General features: G+C 36.4%; 1 protein-coding gene across 7 annotated transcripts; it reads right to left on the reverse strand.

The window, feature by feature from the left end:
* Positions 1-13,197: 13,197 nt before the first annotated feature.
* LOC132057014 (uncharacterized) lies at positions 13,198-22,431 on the reverse strand. Of its 7 annotated transcripts, none has more exons than XR_009415055.1 (17): positions 22,225-22,420; positions 21,698-21,916; positions 19,561-19,669; positions 19,060-19,434; positions 18,925-18,980; positions 18,508-18,751; positions 18,375-18,430; positions 17,962-18,226; positions 17,672-17,835; positions 17,355-17,494; positions 17,177-17,278; positions 16,389-16,521; positions 16,140-16,220; positions 15,901-16,062; positions 15,011-15,340; positions 14,240-14,618; positions 13,198-13,684 (listed from the first exon to the last, which is right to left on the reverse strand). XR_009415055.1 is itself a non-coding variant. In XM_059449446.1 (16 exons), the coding sequence occupies exons 1-16, from the start codon at positions 22,264-22,266 to the stop codon at positions 14,316-14,318; spliced, it is 2,781 nt and encodes a 926-aa protein (XP_059305429.1). In that variant the 5' UTR covers positions 22,267-22,421; the 3' UTR covers positions 13,982-14,315. The 7 variants fall into 7 exon arrangements, 1 of the variants encoding a protein (XP_059305429.1); XR_009415054.1 differs by having other exon boundaries at positions 13,198-13,719; XR_009415059.1 differs by lacking the exon at positions 22,225-22,420 and adding an exon at positions 20,556-20,779 and having other exon boundaries at positions 13,198-13,719; positions 19,554-19,665; positions 21,698-21,826.
* Between the last annotated feature and the right edge of the window lie 5,483 nt (positions 22,432-27,914).

Below are 27,914 nucleotides of genomic sequence, written 5' to 3' on the forward strand. Positions count from 1 at the left end.
ATGATCCTAATTCTTGGATTTGGCAAGATTATAAAGATTCCAACATTTTCTTGGTTAATACTGTTTGATATAAGGTTGTGATTTAGTAGGCTTAGGTTAATAACCTGGTATTAGGCCTTATAATTACACTATAAATAGGGATTAATTTTTAGCTTTATAGACTAAAATGATGGCTTTATGCATGTAGAGTGAAGGAATCCCAAGAAAGAATTTAGAGTTTGGCATGTTACTAAAGCCAGACAAAGGTCATAAAAGAATTCAAAGAGGATAATTTCTAGGCATACCTTCTTAGGGATTTACAATATTCCAACAATAGATCTTTGGTTGATTACAAAAAATGATTTTTTTTTGGATACTTACATTATTATTTACACTGACATACTTTGAAACTAACAAGAAAAGGGCTTTTGCTACAGTTTCTTTAACATTTAAAATTGCATGAAAATCACCAGCAAGAGATGTTTTTCTTTTCTTTTGGAAGTGTGAAAGGATAGGGAAAAGCAATGACAGAACAATGCTTTTTCTTACTTTTTCTTTTCTTTCTTGTGCTAAAGTGGAAAGATAAATGAGTTATGGATCAAAAGGATATGTTATTTATACAGGTAAGACTCAATTTTTTGTTCTTTCCTTTTAGAATTTTTTCCCTTTTCCAAAGATGGATGTTTTTTGAAAAAAAAAAAAATGCTTCAATTCGAGCAAAATGAATATGTAGAATTTATGTAGTCAATCTCTGACTAGTCTGGAATTACGGCATAGTTAATTGATATATAAAGATGGATGAATACTGCAAATTTTCATATAACAGAAATATCGTTCAGGATTGAGGAGTAGTTTCAATTGAAAAATTAATCTAAATAACCGTCCACTCAGCAGTTTAAAGTAAAAATAGCCGACATATATATGACATATGTATCATTCATGTATAATATGTTTAAAATCATTTATAATCAATATATAATTTGTGTATACTGCCTTGAAAAAGTAAGCAGTGAATATGATCAGCTATTTGTATAGAGATCCCATCTATGAATTTCATATATGAATTCATTATCGAAACCTTATTGGCAGTCATTTCCATTTTCTGTTGGATAACAGGGAGGACCCAATAAGCACTTTCCAGCCTGGGTTTTAACATGCACTTTACTTCAGAGTTCAGACAAAATTAAAGCCCACTTTTGATTTGATATTTGGCTAGTGATTATATCTCACTTTCAGTGCCCCATTTAAGCATAATTGGGCCAGCTAACCTGACAAGCTTAGCCTCAAAGCTCACTGCATATTTTTGACCCCCAAAATCAGAAAAATTGACATAAATAGTCAGCAAATATACATTTTTGTATATTAATGTATAATATACACATTATATATATATATATATATATATATATATATATATATATATATTTGTCTAACAAATGTAATTATTTATGATCGACCGGTCAAATGTGTAACCTGCCCAACAAATAAGGCTAATAGTAGAGAGACTAGAAAAAATAGAGAAAAGAAAAAGATACCACACATACCTTTTTCAAAATCCTTCAGACAATTTTCATATTTGATAAAAGATTTTTTTTTTTATTTCTGTGTGTGTTAAAGCATTGTCAGATCAAGATATTTGATAAGCAATAGTTCTAACAAAAAGGAGGTAATCGAGTCACTAGCTCTATTTTTGGCAACCTCACAATGCCATTAAGGTAAATACTCTCGGAAGTAATCCTCATTTGTTTTTTTTCCAAAGAAAATCTTATTTTTTAAAAAGTATTTGGCATTTTAAAAATACTTGGGATGATTATTCCCCAAAAGATTCTCAAACAAGCGCAGTATATTGCTTGCTGTATGGATCAAAAATAGGTTCTTTTTTTGGCATACTTGGCACAAGTATAATTGGGTGGACTTTTGTTTCCGACACGAGATAGCTAGACATAATTACTAAAATGTGAATTGAAGAACGGAAAAGGGTCAAATATACCCCTCAACTTTGTTTTATTGTTGAAACCTGTCCTCCGTTATACTTTTTGGTTATATTAGCCCTTACCTTTAGGCAAAGTTTTAAATTTGCCCCTCATTTGACGGAACTAACACGTGGCACACTCTGGATAAATACTCAACCCATAAAATTCAGCCCTGTTAATCTGATCCATTACCTGATCCGACCCATTCCCCTTCCCATTAAAAAAAAATATTTTCACTCCCTAACCTTAGTTGTCTTCTCCGCCAACCCTCTCTGGTTCATTCCCAACCGATCAAGAAATTTATTCTCCGGCGACCTCCGACCCTCTGTCTCCTTTTTATCTATTATTCTTTTCTCATTTAAGAAAAACATTAAAAAAAATTGGGGACCTTCAAAGATTAAATTAGACAACCACCAAGTTTGTCCCAAAATTTTGCCGGGCATTCCAGTTCTCTCAATGATGGGAGATTTGGCGGCGCCGACAACGAATAAATTTTGAAAGTAAATTGAAAGAGATTTCACCATCACCTCCTTCACTGATTCAGCCCAAACTCCCCATATAAAAGGAGGCAAAAGAGAGAGTGGTGGTCGACGGAGAGCTTTTCCGGTGATTCTATTAGATATATTTTTTGAGAGGTTCCAAGGGGAGGTCTTTGAGAAACAAAAATCAATGAAACAAGAAAGGGGAGAGTCGACTTTTTTGTGAGTTATATGAAGTTGTTTTTGGAGAAAAATCTAAAAAAACAAAAAAAAAAGGGAAGAAAACAGAGGTCATCGGCGGCGGAGGAAAAGAATTTTGGTGGTGCTATATCCTGTGGTCTATCCCTCTGCATATGGTGTTTTTTATTTTAATTTTTGGGTCATGGAATATTGTTATGCCACACGTGGAATATTGTTTTAACTGTGATTGGAGTCCAATTAGTTTTGGGTCGGGTATGAGTTTTTTGAGTGGTGGATTGGGTATTTTATTCAGAGTGTGCCACGTGTTAGTTCCGTCAAATAGGGTACAAATTTAGAACTTTGCCTAACGTTAAGGTCTAATATAACCAAAAAGTATAACGGAGGACAGGTTTCAACAATAAAACAAAGTAGATGGGTATATTTGACCCTTTTGCGATTGAAGAATCTACGTGTTTTAGACGGCGTGAAAATGAGAAACTTTCCTGGCCTTCATTTTTGGAATGAGATTCTAACCTGGTCATTACATAAATGCCGTAATGCATACTCTATCAAAGATAAATTTTAAAAAAAAAAAAAAAACTACTTTCAAGAATTAACCTAAATAGTGTTTCATCCAACCGCTTGAATTAAAAATAACCGGCAAACATATAATCCTCGAAATTCCCCAGCATAGTGTTGGGATATTAGTTTGGTTTTTTTATCTACGAGTTGACCTAGTCTTTAGGAGTTATTTTTAATTTGAGTCTGTCCAGGTTGTTCTGATTTATAGGGACAAGTGGAGTAACGTATTTTGTTTTTTTAGAAGTCGGTGTTCTGTTTTAGGAGTTAACTGTTTATGCATATTGTCCTATTTTAGTGGAATATTCTTTAAGTATTTGCCTTTATATAGGCTTGAAGTTCTGAATGAAAGATGTGTTTTTCCAGCCATTGTTTTCTTCACTCTACATCTATCTCTTATTTTTCTTCTTCAAAATTGTGTTAGCGGAAACGTAAAAGAAAGAACACAAGATTTAATGTGGTTCGGATCAAAATGATCCTACGTCCACCAAAGAACAGTTGCCTTTATATTATTAATAAAGAAAGGGGAGATTTCCCCATTACACCTAAGAGAATTGCTCTCTCAACTCTCTACTCACTACAATGTATTGTATGACTTTTTGGGATGCTAAACAAAGAAGAATTGCCTCTCATTTGATAGGCATAAAATGACTTGGGCTCCAAGTATGCTACATGAGCTCTTTAATTCTCCTCCACATCTTAGCATTCTTTGGCTCTAAGCAATGCATCCTTTGGCTCCAAGTAATTGTGCATCCTTTGGCTTCAAGTAATAGAAAATCATCCAACACATGAGTTTTTCTATAGCAAAAACCAACTCTTTCAATCTCCACCTTGGTTTGTATTCCGAGCATGCGTATGAACAACTCTGGCCAAAACTTCTAAGCTTACTGGCAACCCCATTGTAAGAAACAAGAAGAATCAGACCATTGTTAAACATACTACCTCCACCTAACAACTGTTCTCTCGGAGTTGCATCAGTTGATGCGTACTCCCGCTAAGTCCTTGCAGTGTGCAAACTTAGCGAGCTAGACTATCTTGGTCAATATGTCTACAGCATTATCGTCTGTGATAACCTTCACGACCTTGATAGTTCCCTCTTCAACAACATCTCAAATAAAATGAAATCTGAGATCAATGTGTTTAGTGCACTCATGAAATCTCGGATTTTTAATCAGACGAATAACACTCTGACTATCACATCTAAAGGTTGATTCCTGCTGAACCAAACTCAATTCCGCCACCAAACCTTTCAACCAGATAGCTTATTTCACTAACTCTGCTACTGCTATGTATTCTGCTTCTATCGTAGACAAAGAGACAATCGACTGCAAAGTCGATTTCCAGCTAACGGCACTATCAACAAGAGTAAAGATGTATCCAGTTGTGGACCTCTTTCTGTCAACATCCCCTGGATAGTCAGAATCCACATAACTGAGAATTGAAATACCTCCACCACTTTTTTGAAAGGTCAGACCAACATCAGAAGCTCCCTTGAGATATCTCACTATCCACTTGACAGCTTTCGAATGCCTCTTTCCTGGGTTGGACACGTATCTGCTTACCACACTTACAGATTGAGCAATATCTGGACGTGTGCCTACCATAGCATACATAATGTTACCAATTGTGCTGGCATAAGGAACCTTTGACATATGCTCCACCTCATCTTCGGACTGAGGCATTTGTAACTCTAAGAGTTTAAAATGAGGAGCTAACAGTGTACTTACAGGCTTGCACGTATGCATATTGAATCTCTCGAGAACCCTTTCAATGTACCTCTTCTGAGAAAGATGTACAACACCGTCTTCTCTTGAAATCTCCATACCAAGAATTTTCTTTGCAGCTCCCAAATTCTTCATGTCAAATTTCTTACTTAACAATTTCTTTAAAGCATTTATCTCTGTAATGTTGTTAGCAACAATAAGAATATCATCAACCTACAACAAGAATAAATCATTGAGTTACTAGACATCTTTTTGTGATACACACAGCTAACAAATGCACTCTTTGAGAATTCATGTGTAGTCATGAATGCATCAAACCTTTTGGACCACTGTCTAGGGGATTGCTTCAAACCATACAAAGACTTCTTCAGTTGGCATACATAATCTTCTTTTCCCTCAGCTAGGAAACCTTCAGGCTGATCCATATAGATTGTCTCTTCTATATCACCATGTAAGAAAGCAGTTTTGAATCAAGCTGTTGAAGCTCCAAGTCAAATTGTGCAACCAATGCTAGTAGCATGCAAATTAAGCTACTTTCACGACTAGAGAGAAAATCTCATTGTAGTCAATTTCCTCCTTCTGACTGAAACCCTTTGCAACCAATCTCGCCTTGAACCTAGCATCTTCCACTTCTTGAATTCCCTCTTTCTTTCTGTAGACCCATTTGCATCCAACTGTCCTCTTACCCTTTTGCCTTTTCACTAAGACCCATATCTGATTCTTGTGAAGAGACTCCATCTCTTCATTCATGGCTAACCGCCATTGTTCAGCATCCTTGCAAGAAGTTTCTTCAACATACGAGGAGGGCTCCAGATCCTTAATCTCTTCTTCTGTAGCTACGAACGCATATGCAATTAGGTTTGCTTGATTTATAAGGCGTTCCGGTCTTCGTATCAGCCTCTTCTCTCCTCCCTTCGCAATTGTGTATGGTTCATTGACAAAATGTTCTTCAAGATCTACATCTTTTGACTCATCTTTAACCTGAGTCTCTTCATCTTTTTCCTTAGTAAGCTCCACCTGCTCGTTGTTCTCGTTTCCTGAAAACTCCGCGGAAACTTTATGGGGATCAAGTATAGAGAATTCATCAAAGGTGACATCTCTACTAACTATAAATTTGAGTAAAGACAAACACCAAAGTTTGTACCCTTTTACTCCATCCCTATACCCTAGGGTTGGGCATAAATACTGAAAATCAAAAAATCGGACCGAACCGAATTAATTCGGTTTTTCGGGTTTTCGATTTCGATTTTCAGAAATTTCAGAGTTCGGTTCGGTGTTCGGGGTTTAGTGTTCGATTTTTTGGATTTTCGATTTAAACTGAAATTTTATATATTAGCCAAAAAATATTAAATAGTCTAGGCCCATGCCCATTAAAATTAAGCCAAAACAAGAAAAGAAACCCAAGCCCTCTTTCATTCTTTTGTATCCCTAATTACCCAAACCCTCTTTAAGTCTTTTGTATGAATGTATCCCTAATTTTCAGACTTCAGATAGTTCAACTTTAAAGTTCAAACTTCACACTTTATAGCGGTGATTTCATCTCTTTCGAGTTCCGGCGACGACTTCATCTCCTAATCCTCACTTCCGGTAACGGAGTAAGTATTTCTCTCTCTTACTTCTCCTAATCCTCGGCTCCTCTCCGGGCAGCCGACTTCTATCTCTCACACTTCTCCTAATAGACTTCATCGAGTTCGAGTTCGACTTCATCCGGTTCTTTTCTGTTATGTCGTCGTGTTTTGGTTTTGATGTATTAGCAAGCTATATGTTTTGGTCGTGCTTTTTAAGTCTCGGCTTGTTGTCAATTGGATCATTATTATTTTGCTCTTTTAGTTGTGAATTTATGGTGCTTTTTGGTATCTTTTGTTATGCTTGTTATGTCGTCTATGGTGAATTTATGGTGTCTCACTATTTTGTGCTATTATCTTGTTGATGTGAGTTTCTTGCACATCGTTTTGATTCGTAACATGATAATTATCTCGGTAGTTGTGAATTTGTTGTAACTAAATGGGAAGTTGTTTGATCTCTATGTATATGGAAAAAAGAAAAAGACTTTTATCATACCTGGTGGTTGTGCTATTATTTTTCATTGAGCTTTTGGTTTTTAACGTGCTGGCCTACAATGCCTTATATTTTCTCTTTAATTTTCGTAGATGGCGGATGAAACTAAATTAAGTGTTGCCGATTCAACTGATAGCATACCTAATACAGATGATACTGATAGCAATGATAACTCACTTGATACCCAGGTAACAAAAAAAGAAAAAGAAATGCAATCTAGATCTATTGTTTGGGATCATTATGAGAAGGTTGTTGTACAAGGAATTGATAGAGCGAAGTGTAAGTATTGTAAAAAAAATCTTGCTGCTGCAACTGCAAATGGGACAACGGGATTAAGACAACATTTAGGGAGGCGCGTTGCATATAAATCCCTTATTAAACCTCCCACTCTGAAAAATATACATTTTCCATCTAAGGATAAGCATGAGCTAGAGGAGTATTGAGAATTTGATCAACAATTAATTAGGAGGGCTTTAGTTGAGATGATAATTATTGATGAACTACCATTTAGCTTTGTAGAAAAGGAAGGCTTCAAGAAGTTTATGAGTTAAGCCTAACCTCTGAGAACTAAGCTTCACTTGAAGAAACAAAAGGAAGATTCTAGAAGTGGGTGTGCTAAATCCGAGTTGGATAAATACATTGGTGAAGAACAAGAGCCAATAGATGAAAGTGAAACTGCCGTTGAGTTTAGTATCTTAGGTTGGTGGAAAGTTAATGCTCCTAGATTTCCTGTTCTTTCAGAGTTGGCTCGTGATGTATTAGCTATTCCGATTTCTAGTGTGGCATCGGAATGTGCATTTAGTACCGGTGGTCGTATACTTGATTCGTTTAGAAGTTCATTGACTCCTAAATGTGTGCAATCTCTTACTTATGTTCAAGATTGGCTTAGGAAAGAGACTAAATCTATTAGTGTGGAAGAAAGTTTGGATCATCTTGAGGAACTTGAACTTGGTAAGATTTTGTATTTTTTTTTATGTGTTTTAGTGAAACATAATATACTTTTTTATGTTGTATGACATATTTGATTAAATTATCTTTAGAGATGGCAAATAGTGGAAGAGATCCTTGCATTGTTGATGTATGATTGCAATTTGCTTCTTTGTTACTAAAGTGGTAAGTTCAATACTTTATTTTGTAATTTTGTTCTTTTATCTTGAAAGTTATATTCTAACTTTTGGTTTTATCTTTTTTTTGTTATTTTCAAGTTCAACCATGCCTTCTAGAGCTTGCTCACAAGTTTGGGAACATTTTGTGGTAGTTCAAGATAATGAAGAAGGGAGTAAAGCAAGGTGCTTAACATGTGGTGCGATACTTAATTGCCATAGAGCAAATGGCACATCTTGCTTAATGAAGCATATTGAGAGATGTCTTGAAGAGAGGCGGATCCGCCTTCAACTTTAAGCTTATGTTTTGAATTTGGTGAATTTCGGACTTAATTATGATTGTTATGTGAGACGATGGATTTAACACTTAGTGTTACAGCTTATGTTTTGTATTTTGAGCTAAAATTTAGGACATTTATGTCGTTTGGACATTTGACTGCTGCTCATTTTAACCTTATGTTGTTTGTGTTGCTTGTTTTTGTCTTGTACGTTGTTTGTTGCTGCTGGCTACTTCTACTGGTTTAAATTTTGCTGCTGTTAATGGTTCTTTTTTGCGGATGCTACAAGTTTTTATGTTGTTGTTTCTACCTGCTCTACTAAACTGCTAGTGTTCATTTGAGCAGCAACATAAAAATGGCTACTGGTTTGGTGCCACCTGCTATCTAGACAATATTGAAGTTTTATAGCAATTTTGGATTTTGTCTCAGGCTTGCACCGAAATCGTATAACCGTTGTTGCAATTGCATAATCGAGTCTAATAAGTTCAGTGTCGCTTTGTAGCCGGTCGAGTTGCTGGCCCCGTTGGTTTGGCCTACGGGTATTAAGCTGCAAGTTGTCTCTTCGCCGAAAACGTGTCGTCGCCAAATCGCGGTGCCGAAACCGCGGAACTCAAAGCATGCTCGATTCTGCATGATTTGTTTATTTATGATTATGGGATATTTGGATTGGTCAGTTCACTCGATGTGAATTAAAGCATTGGCCGAATTCATCGATCGACAGATTTGTCTCAACTTCAAGTGTGGACATTATGTATAACTAAGATGGCCTCATCACTTATGCTTTATAAGATTTGTTGTACACGTACTAGCGTCTATTCAGGTGTATGCTGTCATTAATTACTAGAAAATGAAAATATATGTATGGTATTGGTGGCATTATCTTTTACTCAATCTTATTAATTATATTTAGATTAGATTAGACAATGGCTTGATCTTTTTGCTTCAATTTTGAATAATTAGTTTTGATTTTTGTTTTGTTTCCCAAGTTCCCAAGATACTGATAGTTGGTCTACCTTGGTGGAAGATAATGCGTGACTCAAGCAGAGTCACGTGTATATCAAAAAAATCGAACTGGAAAAATCGAAACCGAACCGAATCGAACCAAATTTCAAAAATTCGAAACCGAAATAACCGAACCGAACTAGTTGAGTTCGGTGTCCACCTTCAAAACACCGAAACCGAAATAGCTGAACTGAAGTTTAAAAAAATTGAACCGAAGAATCGAACGCCCACCCTTAATATACCCTACGAATATGGCTTTCTTATCCCTTGGTTCAGGCTTTCCTTCATTAACATGATAATAAGTTGGACACCCAAATACTCGTAAATATGAATAGTTAGAGGGTTCACCTGACCATATCTCATTCGGAGTCTTAAAGTCAATCGTCGATGCTGGAGATAGATTGACAATATAAGCAGCAGTGTGAACTACTTCAGCCCAAAATACTTTGGACATTTTGGCTTGTAGGAGCATACAATGAGCCTTTTCACGAAGAGTTTTGTTCATCCTCTGGGCAACTCCATTCTGCTGTGGGGTGTGCCTGACAGTCCTATGTCTTGAGATTCCATGAACCTTGCAGAAATCATTAAACTCCTCACTGTAAAACTCTAAGCCATTGTTTGTGCGAAGATACTTGATTTTCCGCTCCATTTGATTCTTAACCAAAATCTTCCACTCTTTAAATGCTTCAAAAGCATCACTTTTTGCCTTCAAAAAACGCACCCAAACCTTTCGTGAGAAATCATCAATAAAAGTGAGAAGATACCTCTTTCCGCCCTTAGATGGAAGTTTAGAGGGACCCCATAAATCTGAATGGATGTAGTCTAGCACCCCTCCTGTCTTGTTCTTGCCAGTACTAAAGCTGACCTTCTTCTGCTTCCCTAGAACGCAGTGCTCACAAAATTCGAGTGTGTTGATCTTCTCACCTTTCAAAAGGTTACGGTTGCTCAACATCTCCAGTCCATGTGCGCTCATATGACCTAATCTCATGTGCCATAATCTTGCCTTGTCATCATTAGATAACTGCACTGTAGATGCATTTACAGAGCCAACAATGGTGCTTCCTGCCAATGTGTAAAGGCCATCCTCCAGCTTGCCTTTAAGCATGACTAAAGAACCTTTAGTCACCTTCATAGTTCCTCTTTCGCTCATGTACTTGTACCCTTGTTCATCCAGAGCACCCAAGGAGATTAAATTCTTCTTCATATTAGGAACATGACGGACTTGTGTAATAGTCCTCATGGCTCCATCATGGCAGCATACCCGAACTGAGCCAATGTTAACTATTGCACAAGTTGCATTATTATTCATTACTACGGTTCTTCCACTTTTCTTATAGCTGCTGAACCAGTCTCTTCTGAACGTCATATGCAGAGTACAAGCAGAGTCTAACACCCATTTGTTTCCATAACTTCCATTATTGCTTGATGTTATAAGTATATAATCATTATCAGAATCATGTACATGTTCAACTGTGGATGCACTCGCCTTTTCGTTGGACTTTGACGTTGGGCAATCTCGTTCAAAGTGCCCCTTCTTGTCGCAGCCCCAACAATCTGCATTCTTTTTGTTCACATGAGACTTTAATCTGTGCTTTGATTTGGTCCTTCCCTGTTGGCTAGTCTGGCCTCTCACAAAGAGTCCACTTGCCTGATCATCTCTGTCTCCTTCAAAATACTTCCTCACATCACTAGAGTTAAGTTCTTGCCGCATTTGCTCAAGGTTGATAGGCTCCTTGCTATACATCATTGAATTCTTAATATCATGATATCCTGAAGTCAATGAAAATAGCAACACATTTAAGCGTCTCCTCGTCCTTTTTAATTCTGGAAATCTGTAAGTCTATTACAAGTTTATTGAACGCGTCTAAATGATCTTGTAACGAAGTACCTGACCCCATCTTAAATTTGTGAAGACACCGTTGTAACAACATTCTTGTTTTCACCGATCGGTCCTGGTGAAGCCCTTATAGCTTGTCCCACAACTGCTTGGCCGTCTCTTCGGTACTTGTACTCAATTCACAAAGCACGTTAGGTGCAAGGGACAGTTGGATTAGACTCAATGCATCCCCTTCAATCTTCTCCTTGTCGGAAGCCGATGTACTGTCGGTATACTTTTCGTCAATAGCATGGATTGAACCTTCCCTCCGTAGTAACGCCATCATCTGGATCTTCCAGATATTGAAGTTGTTGCACCCGCTGAATCTATCGATTTTAAACTTCATGGAACTCATCTTTGCTTGTTCTTCATCCTAGGATCTTCAAAGATTCCTAATGCTCTGATACCAATTGTGTCGGAAACTTAAAAGAAAGAACACAAGATTTAACGTGGTTAGGATCAAAATGATCCTATGTCCACCAGAGAGCAGTTGCCTTTATATTATTAACAAAGAAAGGCGGGATTTTCCAATTACACCTAAGAGAATTGCTCTCTCAACTCTCTACTCACTACAATGTACTATATGACTTTTTGGGATGCTAAACAAAGAAGAATTGTCTCTCATTTCATAGGCATAAAATGACTTGGGCTCCAAGTGTGCTACATGAGCTCTTCAATTCTCCTCCACATCTTAGCATTTTTTGGCTCCGAGCAATGCATCCTGTGGCTCCAAGTAATAAAAAATCATCCAACACATGAGTTTTTCTATAACAAAAACCAACTCTTTCAAATTGCAACACATAGGAGCCTATGATTCCATTCTTATTGTTGCCGGAGGTACACATCCCTCTTCTCGGCGTGGAACGATACGTTTATCCTTGTATAATATGTATATAACCATGTATAACCAGTAATTTATATATACCGGCTAGCAAAAGTAAGCAGTGATTCCGACTGCCTATTTATGGAAAGATAAAGAAGTTAAAAATCTTATGTTATGTCACGATGTTTTTAGAACCACTGTTTCCCCCCTACATTAGTTTATTTTCAGGTTCATTTGTAGGTAAAAGGAAGATCCTTTCATAGTTTCAGAAAATAGTAGTCACTGGCCATAATATTTTCTTGAGAAAAGGTAATTACATTATAAATGCGGCACTAAGGATAGCAAATGGGCAGTTGGACTGAATTTGAGCGGGTGAAAATGATTGTCCAAAGTTTACTTGAGTTGAAATGAGTTAGGTCAAAATAAAAATGATGGATTGTAACCCAACTTGTTTTCTTCTTTTTGTAGATATCAATAGACTCTCTCAACCAAATATTCTCAAATAAGTTTTCATACATATTATAAAAAGTTTATAAAATTTATACAAATAAATCCCAAATTCTAGCTTGTTAAGCATAATATCTATACATTTACAGATTCTCATTACGTTGCACACAATCAATAATATCCATGCAAATACTGTAGGACGTCATAAGCCAATTGTAGTTGGTGAAACATTTATGCACTCAGCTTTTAAAAACAAATAAAACCCATAAATTTAAAGCATTAAATGAGATAAACATAATACAATCAAGAACCAAATTGAAAGACATAACATAAAACATAAATTAATAAGCAGAACTCCAAGAAAACAAATGCTCAGAAATCAAAATGGACTAATTGGACAAGACAAACTAAAATCAATCGATAAACATTATATGAAGAACGAAATTGGAAATGCATCAAAGTGGAGAATACTTTTTGATAGGTTAGGTATGCACACATTCATGAGTTGAAATAGGGCTACTTCATTTCATGGGTTAAAATGGGTTGTGCCACAAATCAACCCATCAGAATTTTATTCCATGCCCAACCCTTCAAATATAGGATAGGTTTCGGCGGGTCAGATGGATGGGTTTGGGTTAATTTTGCCACTTTTATGTATACATGAGCACAAAAAGTAAAAGAAAACCTTTCTAATCATGTTGGAATTCTAAAAGGTTAAGTATTGATTATGCTTCATTAAATAGTTCCTCTTTACATCGAAAAGAAAAGTTGAATGTACAATTAGATTTGATCTGTTGAGTAGAAGTTTGCTTTGTCTTCAAAACTTTTGAGGTTCCGCTCCTTCCATATTGTCCACCAAATACAGGTTTGTTCCACCCGTGTGCCTTCTTTCTTTTTGTTCCAGCAGTGAAGTAATCGGGTTGTAGTCTTTGGCATTACCCACTTCAAATCAGCAATGTTCAAGAATATTTCCCAAAGTTGAGCAGGCACATTGCTATATATAAAGAGGTGGCTGACATTTCCACATAAATGGTATCTGTTGCACAAAGTAAATCCACCTCTTTGAAGATTGTCCTGTGTTACATGCGTCCTTGTCAAAGTGGCAACAAGCCATTAGGAGCAATGCCACTTAGAAAGGGGCTTGTGTCCTCCAGATGTGAAAGCAAGGTATTCTATATAGATCCTGTAGCATGAAAACCAGTAAAGCTTCCAAAAGTGCTGACATTTTGAAGAAAAAAAAGTTACACAGGAAAAGCACTATATAAGAAATGGTAGTGTAAGTAGGCTCAATAAAAACCTTCTATACAATCTACTAATAACATTTGTTTTTTACATAGCTAAGAAAATAAGTATTGTGCTACATGCTAATTCAAGGGCTTTCAGGATCCAGCTCTATACCAAGTAGGATATTTCAGAAGTAATGCTAGCACCAAGCATTTATTCAAAATAAAGTACATTTACAAGTTTAGAGAGAGAAGAATTAGTTAAATGCAAATTTATTGAACCTATTTGACTGGAAACGGAGATTACAAAAGAAAGAGACTTTGGAAATTTGTGGTGTTAACATGCCATAACATTTTTCTGGTTACAAAATGGGAAGTTTAAAGTTGCATTGTTTCTAAAAATAAGAATGACATTCTCTTAGGAACAGATTAGAAAAGAAAGAGTGTTAGATAAACTAGGATAGAGGGAGTAACTAGTTTGAGAGTTAGGCATACGGAAGGATCAAGTCATATACCTGAGATAACAAGAGGTGGCAACCCTTAAGCTTGACTAGTTAATGTGGATCAGTTTTTATCTAATAATATCAAATTTCAATGGTTGAAATATGAAATATCCATTTTGGCATTCCCATTGGAACCAGTGTTGGCAGATTGTGCCATTTTGGCAGTAGCATGGATTTTGTTTGCTATTGGCACAAGCATTTCTGCTGCCTTGGCCAATAACTGATTTTCATGCTCCCTTGAACTCTCTATTCTCCCATGCTGATTTGCTAATCTAGAAAACAACTGCAATGCTCTCTCAGCTGCAACATCCAAATTATGTAGTGCCTCTTCATACACAAGGACAGTTTCACAGGTTGGTCGCTGTGTATCGGCTGATCCAGTTTTTTCAGTCTGCAAAGGTACAGAAAACATTTCAGTGAAAGCAAGGCAATTGCACGTAGTATTGCCTCAGCGAACTGGACAAGGATCTTTTGACTGTTGGCCCCTACATGTTTCCTCAGTTAGCTTTGGACGACGCACAATTTCTATTATGTACATCATAATCGGAGGAAAGAATAACATTTGTTGGCACAATGAAGAATACAGGGAGAATAAGAAAGAATTTCTCAGGAATTGTTAGAATGAGACAAATGTTCTATGTGAAACACAAGTTATCCTTTTATTGACGTAACAGAAAATAAATGTATGGAAAAGAACATGATCGCAATTCGCATAAAGTATGTACACTAGAAAGAGTTATAATAACAAGCAATCAGCAGTTTTAGTACTATATCTTGACATACCTTTGAGGATAAGGAAATAGGGTCAGTCATCTTAGTAACTTTGGCTTGTGCCCATTTTGGGAGTCTTGAAATACTGAATTTAAATGCTGTCGCTGGTGAACTCCCTTCTCGACAGAGTAATCTCTGATTTACTTGTAAGCGGTTTGGGGTCATAGATATGCCTTCAGGTTGATGGCAATTAACCTCATGAAGTTTGAGTTGACCTGAAGTTGCTGGAGGAGCAAATTTTGCTGGGGATAGCGGACAAGCATTTTCCTTAATTTTCCACAGCATCCTTGACGAAAAAGAACCAGGGACTTTCCAAACAAAGATACAACCATCACTGCTTACCTGGATTCATCAGATATCTATGTTATGATTGGGAAAAATCGGGGAAGGGGGGAGGAGGGTGTGCAGCGGCTCTAGCGTGGTTTATTAATTCGAAATAACATGAATACAAATTTATTGCACTACCCCTTCGGTGATGGCGCCCCTAGCATTACCATCATGAGCATGGAGGACTTAAGGGACAGATGGAGAGAAGACTTCATTTACTCGTTCTAGTTTGTACATTAAGTTTCGGTCTATTCTAAATCCTTTACTTGCTTCGCCATCCCAATCTACATCAGAGTCGCCCTAGAGAAATCAACCATGAAGCAAAAGCTACCTTGGAAATAGAGGAGTCATTACAATTTGAAGAACCTTTTTAATATGACTTCACCTTAGCAGCAGAAATTAGGAAGGACGAGGTGATAGACATCTAAGTTTTATCCAAGTTGGCGGTCATTATAACTAGCTTCTCAGTATACTGGTTGCCTTGTGAGAACCAACTATGAAACTACTAATTGGAAAGATCATAGTTCAGATAAGTCGAACATTAGATCAGGAAAATGTCCAGAGGATGTACTCACAGAAACAAGATGCTTGCAGTCAGGTAAAAAGATAACACCGGTTATAACATCACCATGCCCGACTGCTTGTGCGACCATATCCCCAGCCATAATGTCATATAAGCAGAGAATCTTAAAAGAGTCGGAGCAAACCAGATAACTAGAGCTGGGGTCCACAGATACCTGTAAAAAGTGATGTGGGTCTAACATAAGATCAACTAGATGATACTTATTCAAAGGGTTTGTCAGTTTTTACGTACCTTGATGGGATCCCCTCCAATATGCTTGAATGACCTGATTAACTTCCCAGAAGGAATGCTGAATGTGTTAATCTTCTTATCCTAAGACAAGAAAACACTTAAGTCTACAACTTGACTTCGGCCGAGTTGTTAAATGTTCTGACATGTTATAGTTAGAAGAAGAAACAACAGCCTTCTTGAATCATTTTCTATCTGAATTTATTCTTTCGGAAAGAGTAAAGGAAGCAAACACTGCAATCCACAATTTACCTGTCCTACAGTGACAGCAAACTCGGTGGAAGCATCGACTGCCATGTCATATACAACTCCCGGTAAGACTCGATGATAGCACGATATCTTGTACGCTGATTCGATCATAGAAACATCACAGAAAACCAGAGACCTGTCAGGACAAATACAAGAGTAAAGGGACATGAGATATCATGTTGAAGCAGCTGCATAAAATGATTTTGGTCCTCACAAGTGAAATCGTGCAATGTACTAAAACTAAATCATTCCTCAAGCACAAGTTACAAAATCATGTTAAATGTTAAGATGCTTAATGATATAGAGGAAAAGAGTGTGTGTCAAGATGCTTATACTTCAAAAATATCCATTTCATCAAAATTTACTAGTTGCCTTCAAAGTCTAACCTATCTCAGTGTTATCAAAAGCGAAAAGCGCAAAAAAGCTCTACGGTCAGCTGGGGCTTTAAGCGCGAAGCGCAAATAAAGCGTGGGCTTTAATGAAAAAAAGCGCAATGGTGCAAAAATACAAATATATATATATATATATATATATGTTTAGTCCAAGATTAATAATAATAAGCATGAATAACAAATATATGGACAAAGAAAATGTAAAAATATTACGATAAAGTGAAATATCAATCATCTAGTGTCACCTCCTCAAGAGAGGCTTATTGGCAAGGAAAAGTATGTCTTAGAGCCTAGATGACGACACTGAAGCGCACATAAAGCGAGGCGAAGCGCTCAACATGTTTTGAGCCTCGCTTCAGGGCTTAAGCGCGCTTAAAGCGCGCCTTTGATAACACTGACCTATCTGCGTTGCAACTGAGAATCTTAGTGCCACTGCAAGCGCATTTCACGCAGGTCACAGGAGCAGAATGATCACGAAAACTTCCGATGAGGTCAAAGTTCCTGAAATGGGAGTTAGACAAGTTAGTTATAAATGACTATTTAACTTAGTGAACAAACTCAAAAGATCAAGTCACACCTTTGAACATCATAGAGATGAATCATGCCATCCTTTCCCCCGGAGGCAAGAAAATATTGACTGTGTGGAAACTTATCAGCAGGTGCGTCAATGCTTTGCAAACTAAAACTCAGTGATAGAATTTCGCCGTCATGTGCACCCTACAGGCTACAAGTGTAAGGATACCAGGTGTAGTTTGGTTTACATGGCCATGGAGTATACACTTACAAAAAATTTATAAACAAGAAACGATTTCGAAAAAAAGAGCTTCACCGGTCAGCTCAGTAGAAGAAGCAAACCACTTCAGTTAACTGCAGCCTAAAGCTATACAGGATTACCTGGATGCACATATAATTAGCAGTGTGTAGGTTGAATATATGAAGGTTTCCCAAGAAATCACCAGCTCCCAGATACTGTCCATCTGAACTGACTGCCATTGAACGATAACCTGTAGAGGCAAAGCCTGATACCAGAGAATCACGTTCAAAAACACCAGTCCTCTCTGTTTATATAAACACAGAATATTAACCGCTTGAAGCATATTATGATAAAGATATTTGAGGCAAACTTTAGCTAATATCAAGTATAAAAAGAGCAACTTTTGGTATCTTGAGGAAAGATGGCACACCTAAATGTGTAGAGCCTGATGAAAGGGTACTCATAGAGTTTTCTTCTGTTGGAAGAGGTAAGCCACTACTGTCGAATGAGCTAGATTGTAATTCAAAATTCCACAACCTGATGCTGCCATCAGCTGAGCATGTTGCAAAAGAAACTCCACCAGAACAGCCTTTAGCAACACATGCTTTGGAGGGGTCATGCATGTTTTCGCATGAGAAATTCTTGATGTCCCATATGCAAGAACTATGTGAAACTAGTACAAAGCACCTGCTAGCCTGGAAATTATATCACGGGGCTTCATGATTATCAGTCTTACATATTCCACATGGTCACAAAGTTGATTTCAAGCCCAATGGCTTATGTCAAACTAAAGGAAATAAACAAGTCAAAGTTTGGAAAGAACTAAGAGTTTCAGAAAATCACCTTGTCAACATCCTGAACATCCCATATGAAAAGGCTGCGATCATCATAGATCACAACTGTAAAGGAGAATTTACCATCAAAGTCGGTTAATTCAGGAATAAATTCTTTCTACCGAAAATAACTAGTTACTTACCAAGTTTTTGCAATGTTGAAAATTGACAAGCAATTGCATTAGGTAGACTCTGCAACTGCTCATCTCCATTTTTTCCATTCACTATATGGCAGTCTGTAACACTTTCTTTACTGCATCTGGTTTCAGGATAGTATAAGCTTCCAGCATATGAAAGAGAGTTTGGAGAAAAAAGTTTAACTTGTCCATTATTGCATGCACAAGCAACCAACTTTCTGGATACAGATAGTCCAAAGCCTTTCTCAACCTGACGTCCAAGTACAAAAATGATAAGACTAGGTGGCCTTCTTATATTTGAAAAGGTAGTACATACCGGTTTATAGCACTTAATATCAGAAAATTTCAGGAAGTACAGAATTTCTTTTCGAAGCTCTCTTCAGTGTAATTGAGTACAAATGAGCAAGAAACAACAACATTCACCTGTAATTCAACAGAATTTGCAATAGTCATCTTCGAGTTTAGAAGGCACAAAACCCCTATTAGCAAAAGAGGAAATTAAGGAGCTCAGGAACATGCAACAACATAAAGATAACAGATGTATGTTAAACTTGTAACCTGCTTCTGTCAGCGCATAAACATGTGAAGCTTCAACAGCTTGAATGTGATCTTGGAGACTACTCTCAGTCCACATGGGAGATGCAACAGCTATGAACGAGCATCCTTTATAATGACCAAGATTAACTTGCTTTCCAGTTGCTCCTGATGCTGTTCTAGCTATCATGCGAGATCTGGTAGATAATCCCAATTTCCAGAACTTCAGGTGCTTCTTTCCTGCGGTGATAAAGAATCTTCCATCTGATGAGAAGCTAACAGATGCAACTGCAGAACTTGGTGAGAACCCCTTGCATTTTGTAATTAAAGTCTGACTTTGAAAATCCCAGAGGCAAACATATCCATCATGAGGATATCCAACAGAAGCAAGGTGTTTGCCTGCAGGTAGTAATGTAATCGAGAAATCAGGAAAGAAGAATAAGACACCGAGGCTTATGTCCCATTTCATGTATCTTAAAGAAAACTAGTTGCTTAGACAAAGAGCAACGACTAATTACAACAAACCATCAGGTGATAAGGCAATGCATGCTACGCCGTGTTGATGAGCCTTCAATTCGTATTTCAGAGCCAAACTTGCTGCATCCCATATCACTACTGCAGGATGAGGTCCTGACTGAAGCATTGACCCATTAGTAAGTGCAAAAACTGACTTTAAAAAAAGTAAAAGAAAAAAAACTAGTCAAACCAGTTGAACAGAACACTCTTTATATGTGTGTGTGCATGTATCTTTACTGTCATAATACATATACTGACATACATGTAGCTTTTACTGCTACTAAAATGAAAGTCAGTTATATGAGCATATTGTTTATAAGTTTGAGCAAGACAGCAAATTTTATCCATGATGCAGCTTAAACAAGCCACAGAAGCAGAAGAGACACATTGTTGAAGCTGAAAAGACAATCTAGAGAAAGAGGTATAAAGGTTAATATAACCTGTCCAACCCTTTCACCTCTTTATAATGATTCCTATTTGATGATAGTAGTGCATTAATGGATGAACACTTTGCTATGAGCCTATGACCACCTAAGCTGGGGCAACATCCTCAAGAAACAGCCGAGGGACCAGGCTATATCCTCAATTGAGAACTACAAGGTGAATTGCTGGTGCCAATTTAAAAAACCGTTGTATTAGTGGGTACAAATCTAAGGATACTAGACCAAGATAGCACTGGAGCACACCATAATCTGGCATTAAGCCAATAAGGTGTTGTTCTGCTTCTTGAAGAGCCAGAATAAGCCCTTGATTTGTATCACAGTCTTACTTTGACTCTTCGAGAAGCAGAACAACACCTTATTGGCTCAATGACAGAGTAGTACTAGGATGGGTGACCCAGGAAGTCCTCGAGTTGCATGCCAAAACAGTTTCAAGGAAAAAAAAAAAAAAAAAAAAGAATAAGCCCATGATATGGCATCCTTATGATACCAGGAAAAGGGCCTTCTAAGCCTCAATTGACATGAATTTGAACTATATAACAAGGAGATGGAGCCACATTAAACCTTCTACACGTCATCCCCATCAGTCTTGGTGCCAATTGCCATGAAGTTAATCCTATGCTACAGTAGTCCAGGCTCTAGAAAGCAAGCCTATGAGTATATTCGCCATATTGGACCCTATAACACTGGCTCAGCATTGGGAAGTCTGTTAAAGGACTATGCGTTGACTTTTCCATGACTAGTACAGAATACTTCTCTTGATCAGCTACCTCATTCTAATCTTCAGACTACAAAATATAGTACAAAAGAACAGATTGATAACTTTCTCCAAAATTTTCATGTTTAAAGCTACATAAAATGACTGATGGCAATATCACAAAATTTGAAAACAAACACTTTCTCGTTTATTCAACTGAACTAGTTCCTCTAATGCCAAGTAGACCAAAGAACTATGCCTCCACCTACATTTCTGATAACCATAGCTCAACATTTAGACCTTAACTCTAAATAGTGACGCGAATGTTGAACTTATTTGCTTACTTAAGGCTCCTATTTTCCCGTCTAGATCACTCTGTCATTCTAATCGTCATACTACAAAATGTAGTACAAGCACAAATAGAGAAATTGTTGGTTTTTCATTTTAAAAGATGGTGCAGCAAAAAGGTTGAAATTAAAATGTCTCTCAATAATATATTAAGCATTTGCAGGCTTTATGTAGCCAACTTGGAAAAAAATCTGCATAATAAAAATTCAGAATAGCTAAAATATCTCAACAAACTAATCTATCCAATAGAAATTTAAAAATTCAAAAAAGTAGATTCATCCTAAACCTAAACAACTTATTATGCTAAAACAACTTTACTGCAGTAACTGAAAGCAATTTTCAACAGAAATCCTCAAATATTTTGTTTCATACAAAGCACTAATAGAGAAATCCTCAAGGTTGAGAGCAGATGTTGTACCTCACCAGCAGCGATAATTCATTTCTTGGTAGGATTTACAGTCAAATTTATATAGGAATAGGTTTTCCTGTTGTAAGTTAAAGTAGGTTCCATATTACTATAAATAAACTACTAGCTACTTTCAAATTGTGGTAATTGTAGAGAGCATTCGGAGATTCATGACATTATAAATAAATAAAATTCTCTTACACATACAAAAGCACAAATAGAGAAATCCTTTTAAGTTGAGAGCAAATGCTATACCTCTCCAGCAGCAATAAAACGTCCGTCACGCGAAACCGCGATACAGCTCAACGGCTTAGGCAACCGATTGGAAACCACCAAATGCGACTGCGTGGAGGAATCCACGTCATAAACCACCGCAACACATCCCGCAATATACACACATTTCGAATTCAAAACTCCAGAAGCCAATCCATTCGCATTCGCAGTTGTGAAACCAACAATTTCCTCTAACATCAGCTGCAAAAAAAAAAAAAAAGAAGCAAATTTTCAGAAATATACAGCCCAATGTACAATATTATACAGCATTATACCTGGGAATGGGGGCAAAGCATTATGCATAATGTATCAACCTTGTATGAAAGGCGTTTATTTAAACCAGATAACAAAATCAAAATATGAGCTACGTGGCGTAAATATTTTCTCCCAGTAGACGTAGAGCGTAATTTTCCCAAAAAAAAAAAGCCGAATTTTACATAGTAATAAGCTAGAAAAACACGTACAAATCGATTTATGATGTGATACATTGTAATAATAGTGACTTGTACCTTTGGAATTTCAGGTTTCTTTTGCTTGCGAATTCGTTTCATTTTCTTCGATTTTTGAAAAATTGAAAACCGTAGCGGTGATGATCAACTGGGGTATACTGATATGTGTAGTACTATTTGAGTGATAGAGGGGCGGGAAATTAGCTCAAATAGAAAAGAGATTTTCGGTGTACGTTATGTTTGATTTTCGAGTATATTAGAAAAATGGTCCCTTATGTTTGAGGGTCGGTCCCTTTGCACCGAACAGTTTTGGTTCTTTAATTATGGGAACAGTAGAGAAAAAAGTCAGTGATAAATATCAAGAAAGTATCATCAAATTTTAAAATATGCAACACAAAATTTGCACTGTATACGAAAAAAAAAAAACATAGCTGAAATTACACCTCAAAAGTTACACCAAACTTTAGATATAAATAAAAAATAGTAGAAACTATAAAAATTGTACTTCAAATGTGAACTTTCGCTAGTTACTTTTTTTCATAGTTTCCGTCAAATCTTAACAGATAGAGTTCGATAAATATTTAATTTTCTTTTTTTCACAGTTCCCGTCAAATGTTAATAGATAGAGTTCGGTAATATTAGATGCAGAATAAAAATGTTTACTTTTGACATACTAACATTGGCCAATGCATAAGGGACCTACTCTCAAACATAAGAGATCATATTTACATTTTGTTTTTGTTTTTGTTTTTGGAAGACGTTAAAAGTAAATATTCCTTTACCAATAGACGACACTCTTCCGTTTTGGTACCTTGCGAAAGTGGTTAATATTGTTGTACGGAAGTATTATTCTGCATTAATGCAATAAGCTAAAAAAATTAAATTCATAGCGTTATTCAAATTTAAATTTAATGTTATATATCTTTTATTAAACTGTGTTTAATCTCTTTCAAAAAAATTACGGTATACAATTATACACAGTAAGGGGTCGATTGGTAACCAGTTAGAATTATGCAAGTATTAGTAATACAAGAATTAGTTATAAGGTAATCTATAATATTATTATGCAGGGTTTAGTTATTCATGTATTAGTTATTTCAGTATTCCACCTTGTATTCTGCATAAATAATATAATGTATCCCCTCGTAACTTAATACATGTATTAGTTATGCAGGTTTTTAAATTGCGAAACAAACACTGTTAAATATATGAATAAGTTACCTCCAAACTAACTACCAAACGTGATATTACTTATGCAAAATTTAATACCTGTATAACTCACTTCCAAACGGGCTACCAAACGACCCCTGCTTGTGTCACGACCCAAATTCGAGGGTCATGATGGCACCTACACCCTCCCACCAATAGGCGAACCATTCCCGAAATAGCAAATTATTTGAAAAGGAAAGTAAGAGAATTGATTACACTAGCAACATTATCTAGCCTGTTATATATATATATATATATATATATATAATCAAATACAACCCAAAACTTGATCTAACTCGTACAAGAGCTTCTAAACAGAGACAAGTCTTAGACAATACAAGAATAAAAAGCTATCTCGAAAAGAAAGGGACAGGATAATATAAAAAGAAGAATCCAGGGCTGCAGGTCCAGCTGTAGCTAACCATAGAATCTGGAAATGATAGCCTCGGGATCAGTCACAAGGTATGAAATCGAAGCACGGGTTCGTATCTACACCAGAAACAGTGCAACAAGTATAGGTAAGTACAAACCACTAGTACTCCGTGTATCACACATCGACAACAAAGGAATAACGCATAAAGCAAATTAAAGTTGAAAACAACACTAAATGGAACAACCAAGCAAACACTCCTCGTTATTAACCCTCTAATCATGCTTCGTGTAACCAACAAGTAATCATGTAAATTATGTAGGAAATGTAATGGATCAAATGAATAAATGGATAAATGTATGCATGCAATGCATTGGTCAAATATCATACCTGGTACACACATGCTATAGGTCATGACCCATGGGGGACTCGCGAGGTCCATATACCTCTCAACGCCATCCAATATGCACTCTCGGATTGGGTGAGAACCATATCAGTCATATTATATCATATTATATCATATCATATCATATCATATCACAACAAGTGTCAATAGAGTCATGAGATAGGGAATGAATGTACATATACCACGGAGCACATAATATCAACTAAGATTGGTGCCACTTTCATGATGTAAATGGAATATGCTGTGATGAATACAAAATGAATCAAATACTCCTATGAATCAATCAAACATGGCTATCATAGCCCAAATAAGCAACAACCATACCAACCTAAGTGGATTTATCACCACAACCAATGCCCGTAGGCCTAACATGCTTTCCCCGTCACAACATCCTAACATGCAACAATTTCCCGAACGAATACACTAGTACCCACCCAAGTGTTCATCACAACCACTAAAGTGGGACCCCCTTTTCAAGCCCAATACCCCTTCAACATTTATAACCTATATACATCCACCCTTCAGAGTTTAAAAGAGTAAACCGTAACATACCTCAAAGTCGAGCGAGAGTCACGAACTCCCAAATCTGAGCCTTCCCCTTCCGGAATGCCTCCAAACGAGGAAAAGTCTATCGAGATACAAGTTTTACATTAACACACGATTCTACGGATACCCATTAAGCCATAAAAGGATCCGGGTCCAAAAAGTCAAGCCAAAACCCCATCCCAAACCCCGAAGGTCAAAACGCTAATTATATCGAGAAATCTAGTCCAACATAATCAAAATAGTACTCCACTAGGTCATACGAGTCTAACAATACACGTAATGCTATACTTTAGTCCGGAACCCAACAATGAACCCAAAATAACCAAACCCGAGCCCCAAGGGCAAAACTGAAAATTCAACTTAAATTCACCTTACCCATAGTCTAATTAGTCTAAATCTAGAAAAGCATGCCAAACTAATCATGGATAATCAAGAAACTTCCAATTTCAATTTGTGATGTGATACATTGTAGTAATAATAATGATCGTTACCTTTGGAATTTCAGGTTTAATTTCTTTTGCTTGCGAATGCGTTTCATTTTCTTTGATTTTTGAAAAAATGAAAACCCTAGCTGTGATGATCAATCTTTGAGTGAGAGAGTGGGGCGGGAAATTAGCTCAAATGATAAAGAGATTTTTATGTTTCTGTGTACGTTATGTTTGATTTTTGAGAATATTAGAAAAAGGAAAAAATGGTCCCTCATGTTTGAGGGTAGGTTCACATAGTCCCTTTGCACGGAACATTTTTTAGTTTCAGTCAAATATCTACAACACTCAGTCAGTTAGATTTGACGAGAACAGTAGAGAAAAAAGTTAATGATAAATATCAAGAAGGCATCATCTAATTCTAAAACATGCAATACGAAATTTGCACTGTATACACAAAAAATATTTAAAAAATATAGTAGAAATTACATCTCAAAAAGTTTAAAAAAAAAAATTAATTTAGCTTAAGGCATTTTATTTATTTAAAGCATAAAACAAAATAAGTCCACAAAGAAATGCAAAAAGACAAAAACGAAAATAAGGGGAAGGAAAGCAACAAAAGTAAAATGTTGTCCTTAGGAATCGAACCTTGGAAGCTGTAGAGAATTTTGAATACCCTGAATCATTTGAGCTAACCTTTTGCTCATTAATATGTTTTCTTTTTGTTTTTTTACCTCTCCTAGGAGCTCCACTTTTTGCTCCTTTGGTGAACCCAACCCACAACCTACGGGTTGGAGGTGCAGGGTGCTTACCATCCGAACAACTCCCTCTTGTCGATCTCAAAAAGTTGCACCAAACTTTAGAGATAAATTAAAAATAGCAGAAACTACAAATATTGTACCTCTAAAATGTGAGCTTTGGCTAATTTTTTTTTTTTTCATAGTTCCCATCAAATCTTAACAAATAGCAACAGTAACAACCCAGCAAAATTCAATCAGCTGGTATCTAGGGAGGATAGAGTCGGTAAATATTTAATTTCTTTTTTTATAGTTCCCGTCATATATTTTAATAGATAGAGTTCAGTAACTTAGAGGACTAACATTGTCCAATGCATACTTAAGACTCTTTTAAACCTACTCTCAAACATGAGAGATCATATTTACATTTTATTTTTGTTTTTGGAAGACGTTAAAAGTAAATATTCCTGTACCAATAGACAACACTCTTCCGTTTTGGTACCTTGCGAAAATGGTTAATATTGTTGTACGGAAGCATTATTCTACATTAATGCAATAAGCTAAAAAAATTAAATTCATAGCGTTATTCAAATTTAAATTAAGTGTTATATATTTTTTATTACACTGTGTTTAATCTCTTACAAAAAAATTACGATACACTATTATATACAGTAAGGGGTCGATTGGTAACCAGTTAGGTATAAGATTAGTTATGAGGGAATCTATTGTATTTTTTATGTAGGATTTAGTTATTAATGTATTAGTTATTTCAATATTCCACCTTCTATCCTGCATAAAATAATACATGTATTCCCTTATAACTTAATACTTGTATTAGTTATACAGATTTCCAAATTGTGAAACGAGCACTGTTAAATACATGAATAACTTACCTCCAAACCACCTACTAAATGTGATGTTACTTATGTAAAATTTAATACCTGCATAACTCACCTCTAAACGGGCTACCAAATGACCCCTGCTTGTGCCACGACCCAAAGTTGAGGATCATGCCCTCCCACCGGTAGGCAAACCATTCCCGAAATAGCAAATTATTTGAAATGGAAAGTTACAGAATTGATTACTCTAGCAACATTATATATATATATATATATATATATATATATATATATATATATATATATATATATCAGAGATACAAGTCTTAGACAATACATGAATAGAAAGCTGGCTCGAAAAGAAAGGGACAGGATAACATAAATGGAAGAATCCAGAGATGTGGGTCTAGCTGTAGCTCACCGTAGGATCTGAAAATAATAGCCTCGGGATCATCCACGAGGTATGGAACCGGAGCATGGATCCGTATCTACACCAGAAAACAGTGCAGCAAGTGTAGGTGAGTACAAATCACTAGCACTCCGTAGGTATCATATGCCGATAATGAAGGAATAACACATAAAGCAAATAAAAGTTAAAAACAACAGTAAATGGAACAACCAAGCAAACACTTCTCGATATCAACCCTCTTATCATGATTCGTGTAACTAATAAGTAATCATGTAAATTATGTAGGAAATGTAATGGATCTAATGAATAAATGTATGAATGCAATGCATTGGCCAAATCTCATACCTGGTACACGCATGTTATAGGTCATGCCTTGTAGTCATGACCCATGGGGGACTCGCGAGGTCCATATACCTCTCAATGCCATCCGGTATGTACTCTCGGACTGGGTGAGAACCATATCAGGCATATCATATCATATCATATTCGTGCAACTCATATCATCATACTGGAACCATTTCCCTTCAGGCGCACACATATCAATCTTACCTTTTTTCCAGTCTAAATGGACCATCTCATATCTCATAAATGTCTCATCACAGAGAATACATGTATGTATGCATGGATAAGTACAAAATGCACAGTAACAAGTGTCAATACAGTCATGAGATAGGGAATGAATGTACATACACCACGGATCACATAATATCAACTCAAGTTCAAGATTGATGTCACTTTCATGATATAAATGGAATATGGTGTGATGAATGCAAAATGAATCAATCAAACATGGCTATCATAGCCCAAAT

The sequence above is a fragment of the Lycium ferocissimum genome, chromosome 5, assembly GCF_029784015.1.
Source record: "Lycium ferocissimum isolate CSIRO_LF1 chromosome 5, AGI_CSIRO_Lferr_CH_V1, whole genome shotgun sequence".
Taxonomy (NCBI): domain Eukaryota; kingdom Viridiplantae; phylum Streptophyta; class Magnoliopsida; order Solanales; family Solanaceae; genus Lycium; species Lycium ferocissimum.